At 38.9% G+C, this 8,097-nt stretch overlaps 1 protein-coding gene across 1 annotated transcript; it reads left to right on the top strand.

The window, feature by feature from the left end:
- The first annotated feature begins 287 nt into the window (after positions 1-287).
- Positions 288-1,778, top strand: LOC150079742 (uncharacterized). The gene is made up of 2 exons (XM_090383208.1): positions 288-1,381; positions 1,445-1,778. The coding sequence occupies exons 1-2, from the start codon at positions 288-290 to the stop codon at positions 1,776-1,778; spliced, it is 1,428 nt and encodes a 475-aa protein (XP_090239334.1).
- The last annotated feature ends 6,319 nt before the right edge of the window (positions 1,779-8,097 follow it).

The following is an 8,097-nucleotide window of genomic DNA, read 5'->3' as shown; positions in this document are numbered from 1 at the left end:
TCATTTCAAAGTCCACTTTGCTAACAAACCTTTCAGCGGTATAATTTCTGGTGTCAAAAGGATATTTTATAAAACATGCCATAGTTCATAATGGCTAAAACGTTTCGTCGTCCAAGCTGTGAGAAGTTTCACAGAGAGAAAAGATCAAAAATCATCTCAGATATGATATTAATGATAACCGTTCCAGCTGGCAAACCTCTAAGAAGTTATCACAGAGAGAAGACCTACAATTCCATCTGAGTACACCAACTGGAGAAAAACCTTTCAGCTTTCCAATCAGTGAAAAGATGTTCTCTCAGCGAGCGACTCTCAAACCACTCCTCAGAATTCAGAACGGAGAAAAACCTTTCATATGCCCAACCTGTGAGAAGAAGTTCTCACAGAGAGTAGGACTCCAAACACATCTGAGAGTTCACACTGAGGAAAAACCTTTCGGCTGTCCAACCTGTGAAAAGAAGTTCTCACAGAGAGGAGGACTCCAAACACATCTGAGAGTTCACACCGGAGAAAAACCTTTCGGCTGTCCAACCTGTGAGAAGAAGTTCTCACAGAGAGGAGGACTCCAAACACATCTGAGAGTTCACACCAGAGAAAAACCTTTCAGTTGTCCTATCTGTGAGAAGAAGTTCTCAAGGAGAAATACTGTTGAATGCCATCTTAGAGTTCATACTGGAGAAAAACCTTTCAGTTGTCCAATCTGTGGGAAGAAGTTCTCAAGGAGAAATAATGTTGAATACCATCTTAGAGTTCATACTGGAGAAAAGCCTTTCAGCTGTCCAATCTGTGAGAAGAAGTTCTCAAGGAGAAATAATGTTGAATACCATCTTAGAGTTCATACTGGAGAAAAGCCTTTCAGCTGTCAAATCTGTGAGAAGAAGTTCTCAACGAGAAATAGTTTTGAATACCATCATAGAGTTCATACTGGAGAAAAACCTTTCAGCTGTCCAATCTGTGAGAAGAAGTTCTCAATGAGAAACAGTGTTGAATACCATCTTAGAGTTCATACTGGAGAAAAACCTCACGGCTGTCCAATCTGTGAGAAGTCGTTCTCACAGAGAGGAAACCTAGCAAAACACATCAGAATTCATTGTGGAGAAAAACCTTTCAGCTGTCCGACTTGTGAGAAGTCGTTCTCACAGAGAGGAAACCTAACAGAACACCTCAAAATTCATAGTGGAGAAAAACCTTTTAGTTGTCCAACCTGTGAAAAGATGTTCTCACGTAGATCGAAACTCAAAACACACCTCAAAAGTCATGGAGGAGAAAAACCGTTCAGTTGTCAAAACTGTGGGAAAAAGTTCTCTACAAGATGGGTCCTCCAAAACCATCTCAGAGTTCATACTGGAGAAAAACCTTTCTGCTGTCCAATATGTGAGAAGAAGTTCTCAGAGAGAGCATCCGTAAAAGCACACCTCAGAATTCATAGTGGAGAAAAACCTTTCAGCTGTCCAACCTGCGAGAAAAGGTACAGACAAAAAAGTGACCTCCGAAAGCATCTCAAAGTTCATACTGGAGAAAAACCTTTCAGCTGCCAAACCTGTGAGAAAAAGTTCTCAGAAAGAAAGGACTTACACAACCATCTCAGAGTTCATACTGGAGAAAAACCTTTCATCTGTCCAACCTGCGAGAAGAAATTCTCACTTAGAGGAAATCTTACAAAGCACCTCAGAATTCACAATGAAGAAACACTTTTGAGCTGTTCACACTGTGAGAAGAAGTTTCCACAGACGAGATACCTTATAAAACACCTCAGAATTCATACTGGAAAAATCCTTTAAACTGGTCACACTATGAGATGAAGTGCTCATGAAGAGCAGAACTCCAAACCCATCTCAGAATTCATTGTGGCGGAATCCTATCATCTATCAGACGTGTGAGAAGAGGTTCTCACGGTTGAGCAGACCTCCAAATCCATTTCAAAATTCGTATTGGAGAAAAATCTTTCAGGTGTCCAACCTGTGAGAAGTCATTTCAGCTGTCCAATAGAGAATAAACCTCACACAAACTACAGAATTCATAGTGAAAAAACCTTTCAACTGTGAGGTTTACGCCAAGAGGTCTGCTTACAGAAAAACCTCAGAATTCATAATGTTGAAAAACCTTTCAATTGTCCAAAGTGAGGAGAATTCTCTGTGATTGGAACCCGCACTAGACACCTCAGAATTCATAATTTAGAAAAAAGAAAACATTTTTTATGTGCAAACTTTGAGAACTTCTCACAGAGAGCAACCCTTTCATCTGTCAAACCTCTGAGAACCTGTTTTATTTATTTTTGTTAAAGTTTAGAATAGGGTACCCCTTCCTTGAATTTCTGGAGGGTGTGGCCTGATGCTGTGTTTGACAGGCATTTCTTTTCCGAAGCGATCACGTGATATGTTTGACATCACGACGTCAATTTAGATCATGTGATATATGGTGTTCAGTGGTCTTGTGACATACATGCAAAGACAACTGCCTAGCAAGGAAAGCTGGTAGGTTGCTGAGTTGGAAAAAAGTACTGCATAACGCATTGATGTCATGTGACTAGCTTGTGACAGAAATGCGCAGTCTCGTCGGTTGATTCCGAACGTATGTCACATGACCACCTGCGTCCTAAGTCACATGATCGAAAGTGACGTCATGCATGTCACCTGACTTCTTCGGAAAAGAAACGCCTGTCAAACATGGCATCAAGTCACATCCTGGTAAAATTCAAGGTAGGCGATAACCCATTGTAAACTTTAGCCTTAATTTTTTTTAATTATTTTAAGTGAAGTTTCTTTAGGTGCGGTCCAGCAGTTTTCAGATGGAATTAACTTGCTTTGATAGATCGACAAACAACGTAAGAAAAATGTGACAGTTGCGATAAGTAAACGCATTACAGGCAATTTGCACAACCAACCTCCTGACCTAAATGACCCCTTTCGGGCATGACTTTTTTTTTTTTTCTTTTGTTAACCTCTGCAAAATATTTTTCCAATTATCATTAAATTTTGTTAATTGATAAGGAATGAAGTTAAAATCTGTGCTTTATATCTTTACTTTTGTAGCTTGTGGATAACATTCCTCTATTTTTGCCTATTTCAATTGGTATATGTGATCAAAATGACAGACACTACATATCGTATAGCGAACTGTATTTTGTTATCTAGTGTCCATCGTAACGTGATTTAATCATAGGGTGAACCAATCATAAAGTGGGGATCTACTACAGTTAACGTTGTACGGCGCATAGAATATATACATGTGCAATGCGACCACTGAAGCCACCTCCATTGAGTAAAAATTAGAGATCAAACCTATTTCGACAGCGGAAAATTAAAGCTTGCGATGGAGTTGAACAAAGAAGCCAGAGAATATCCATCCACATCTTCAAATGGAAGTACATCTCAGAAAAGTTAGAAATGAATTTGGAAAAAGGAGTCATGGAAGTTGATACTGCCAATTAAAACGACGAAGAGTCCTCGAAAACCAATCCTAAACGAAAAGCGAAGAAGCCAAAAGAGACTGCCGGAATTACTTAATCAAACGAGTAATAGGAAAAACGTTTTTTATGTTGCTTCTGTTTTGTTAACTTCGTTTTGTTTCAGAGCATAATGAATAAAATATGGTTTTTTTCCTTAGATATCCTAGTTGGCTTTTCTTTTGGCTATATATATATACACTGAGTGATCACTGAATTATGACCACCTAACACTTTCTAGGTCCTCCCTTTGCCTTCAGTACAGCAGCTATCAGACATGGCATTCATTCAACAAGTCGGAAACGTTCGGGAGGTATGGCTAAACAAGCTATGCGTAATGCGATCACCAGTGCAAATATGGAGGTGATTGGTGTGTCCAGACGCCTCATATGCCTTTCCATAGTGTCCCACAAGTGCTCTATGGGTATGATATCGGCGGAGTTCGGAGGCCAATCGATATGCTGGAATTCAGAACTGTGTTCCTCAAACCATTCCTTCACAACAATAGCTCGGCGCATTGTCATCTTGGCTGACACTATCGACATTCGAGAAAAAGTGTAACATAGGGGGATGTACACAGCCAGCAAACAGTTGACGATAGCGTAGACCACTGATATGTTGTTCCACAAGCACCAGGGATTCACGTTCCTGCCAGTGAAACATGCCCCACACCGGACTGCACTTTTGATACCATGCATTGCGGATGAAGAGCCTCATGTTGTTGACGCAAAATCCGTACACGACCATCCATGGTGTGAAGTAAATCACGTCACTGATCCAACCAGCATATACCTTTTTCCCGTGTTCTAGCATAAACCTTGCATCCTCTTTGCATCAGACCAGACTTTTAGGCCGATGAGCCTTGGTTAGGAGATGATGCCGTAGGAGTTGTCTGCTGGTATAGCCCATACGTGCGAGCGTGCTACGAATAGTCACGCCAAATAATGTTCTGGGTTGGCCCATGCTGTAATGGGTAGTGAACTCTTGAACAGTGCAGTGGCTGTTCGCTTGTACGGGTCGTCAGACTGAGCGCTCACCTCTAACATGAACCTTTCGCTGACATTTGCAGTTTTGCCGTCGGGTCGTTGTTTGACCATTTTGTAATCAGTTCTAGTATACTTTAAGTACGGCGTCTCTCGAACACCCCCACAAGTTCAGACGTTTGGGGAAATCGAAGCTCCAGCTCGTCGAGCACCCACAATCTGTCCTTTATCAAAGTCCAATAAATCCTTCCTTTTACCCATCACGCTCGGAATTTTGCTACCTACTGAACCACTCACACCTTATCTATGCCAGGTAGGTCGACTAACTGCGCGCTCTCGTACCTCACGTGGTCAACGGGTCGCATTCAGTTTTCATAGGGGGTGGTCATAATTCAGTGATCACTTAGTGTATATTTATTATTATTTTTTTTTTCTTTTGGATATTATAAATTCCGAATTTGTGTTAAAATTTTGACTGTGCATTGTTTTTTTTTTTTTTTTTTTTGGCAGCTTCAGAACTCATCTTCACTTTCCAATTTAAGTTTAAAACCATCGAGCGACAATAAAGGTATGTGTCTTTCACTTTTAATTATGGCAGTACTCCTTTCAGTGAACATTTTATCGTCCTGGACTTTGATAGCGATATTTCAAAAGAGACATTAAATAGTGATTACATAATTAGCTCCCCTTTCACAAATTAATATTTCTCTCTTGATAACGTTTACTTGAAAATCACTGACCACTCGCTGAATTCCAGGAAGCCTAGGTCAGCATAATATTGGTCAATTTTAGGACGTCCATATTCATGTTTCGCCACGTGGTAAGTTGTCGATGCAAAAGGACGGCATACCCCCTAATATACCATGATGCTTTAACTGTACAGTGGATAAGATTGACATTATTTATTTGTTTGTAATCTATATTACGCAATGTAGATCTTGTGCTGACCTTTTCTTTCATCTCTAATATTTTTAATGATTTTGTTTGTGAGGAGCAAGCGCTTAATTTTTATTTATGTAGACATCAAATGATTGTGAGAACTGGGGTCTTCTGTTTTATCATTTATTTAAATATTTGACTAATTAAATATATACCCTTGTATTTTAGATCCAAAATAGCTACTTATAATTTTCAAAGAACAACTGGTATCTCCATCCTCTAAACTCCACAAGATATCTGACTGCTGAACTATTTTATTTGCAACCTTTTCTCGCCTGAGAAGATTCCCAGTTTTAAGGTTTTCTTTTATTTTCCCCAACCAGGGTAATTTTCAATCAAGGTTTCTTAGGGCTGTGTGGCCTTCTCTTGAATAAAGAGACATGTTGAATATTGCAATTTATTTTCAATATCAAAATGCATCTACACAATAACACCAATCTAAGTGAAACGTACAATTATATTTACCACTTTCCTTCTCAAAACATGTACACATAACTCGCTACTCCAAGTAATGAAAATGTAGCTCCTGTGCCAAATATCTCTTTATTTTAACACACATATACATAAATAAGTTAATAGACATAACCATCTTACTATTCCCACCTTCTCAGACTAAACTACCAACATTAATTCTGTCCGTCTCATTGGCTGCTATTTCCCTAGCCAAAGAACCAGTTACCTTTCTTATGCTGATGAATACATAATTTAATGAACACTTCTGTAAATATTCCCTTTATACATGCCTTGGACCTGAGCATAGAATCCTCATAATATAAGATTTAATAAACAGGTACATACGCACTTACATAACCTTAACCACATCAATATTTAACTAGAACATAAATTCTACACCTTTGGAAGATTTAGAGACTGGAATGAAAATTGGAGGGCCAAAGAAACACAACCTTCGTTATGCGGATGACATTGTGCTAATTTGTAATTCTAAGGATCAACTTAAAGGAACCCTGAGGAGAGTACGTGAAGCAAATAAGAAAAAGGATTGTTTCTGAATGTGTGTAAAACTAAAATTATGGTGATTGGTGATAATGTTGATTCCACTAAGGTGAAGGTTAATGGGCAAGATATCGAATAAGTTGATTAAGTTGATGAATTCGGTTACTTAGGGTCAAGAATAAATAAAAATCGTGACTGACCAAAGGATGTAAAGAGACGACACGCAATTGCTCAAACGTTGGTCACTGATCTGACAAAATTATGAAGAGATCATGATCTACCCCCAAAGACGAAACTGAGAATGATTGATTGGTTAATCTTTCCAGTTGCCACATATCGGTGTTAAGGATGGAAACTGAAAAGAGTGGACAGGAAGAAAATTGAGGCATTTGAAATGTGGTGTTACAGCAGAAAATATGGTGTTACAAGATGACATTTTAAGGTGCAAACGAAGGTGCACCTTAAAATGTCATCTCCCGCTTGACCCGTGCAAAATAAACGCTGTAATTTACAGAAATCCGTAAATCAGACGAAACTTCAAATTGCCCCTTTCTCCTTCTTTGATATCACTCTATATCCCCCCGTCTCTAAAGTAGGGCAGATTGCCTCCCGGCTGTCATGGGAAGGAATAAAATAAGTCACATGACATCCACCAATGCGGGAAATGGACACAGTGGGAGAGGGAGAGAGGGAGTGTTTAATTACAGGCAAGTAAACAAAGCGGTTCAGCTTCTCAAGAGGGATTACAGTTCACAAGGGATCTTATTCACTTCTGCTGTCTTTTCCACAACATTTCAGTGAAGATTAGTGAAGTTTTTGGTTAAAGAATATTAGTCAGTGAAGTTTTTGGTGAAACAGTTTTGAGATTTTTCAATTATAATGATTCCACATTACTGTTGATGGATATGAAAGGTAAGTAATATGCAATTTAATGGAATAAAATAGTAAATTGCAGAGCTGAATTAACGCGTAATGACGAAGTCGAACTTTATTTTTTATAATTATTTTCGCAAATAGATTTAGCATTTAATATAAGTGCCATTTTGGAAATTTCAAACCTTTGGACGGGAAATTTTTATCATCACGTTCTTTACTTGTTCAATGTCCTTTAAAACTTTCGGTAACACTAAAAATTTCAAGATGGCGGCGAGGAGAAGAAGGGGAAAGCGGTGAATTTGTGAATTTGCCGCTTTTGTGATCGAACATAACTGAACCCAATATGCGGGAGTTAAAATGAAGAAAAAGAAGCAGCAAAACGCCAATTTTTCAAAAACAAAAAATCGCATCACGTGCAATCGTGATTCTCCTCGCCCGTCCATGAGCAAAGAAAGTTGGCCACTTCAACTGCATCTAGATAAGTTGGGCAAATGGGCTGAGAAGTGGCAACTGAAGTTTAACATTGACAAATACAAAGTACTGCATATGGGTTCCAATAACCCAAGAGAAACGAACCAACTCTGTGGTACTACACTCAGGGAAGTGGAAAGTGAAAAAGACCTGGGGATTGTTGTGAAGTCAAATATCAATTTCGACGAATAGTGCAGACGGGCTGCCAGGGCAGATCATGGACTCTTTTCAATGATATATAGGAATTTTGCTAGCAGGAACAGGGAGGTGATTATCCCGTTGTTCAAGGCAATGGTGAGACCAGAGCCTATGCGATCCTATGTGCCGCCAGTAAGCGAAATCCAATTTGCCACCACAAAATATTTTGATTAAAAAAAATAAGATAATACGTAAATAATTATTTTTAATTTATTGAAAAAGTAAACAATTACA

Source organism: Mastigoproctus giganteus, chromosome 10, assembly GCF_048544385.1.
Source record: "Mastigoproctus giganteus isolate SK-2022 chromosome 10, ASM4854438v1, whole genome shotgun sequence".
NCBI classification, from domain to species: Eukaryota; Metazoa; Arthropoda; class Arachnida; order Uropygi; family Thelyphonidae; genus Mastigoproctus; species Mastigoproctus giganteus.
Note: the sequence above shows the minus strand (reverse complement) of the source record. Positions and strands in the feature narration are given on the sequence as shown.

Bases quoted from the DNA above. Each gene is read 5' to 3' on its own strand.
- LOC150079742 (XM_090383208.1), top strand. From the start codon at position 288: ATGTTCTCTCAGCGAGCGACTCTCAAACCACTCCTCAGAATTCAGAAC. The intron at 1,382-1,444 runs GTTCTCAGAGAG...AAAACCTTTCAG, and splicing joins TGTCCAATATGTGAGAAGAA to CTGTCCAACCTGCGAGAAAA.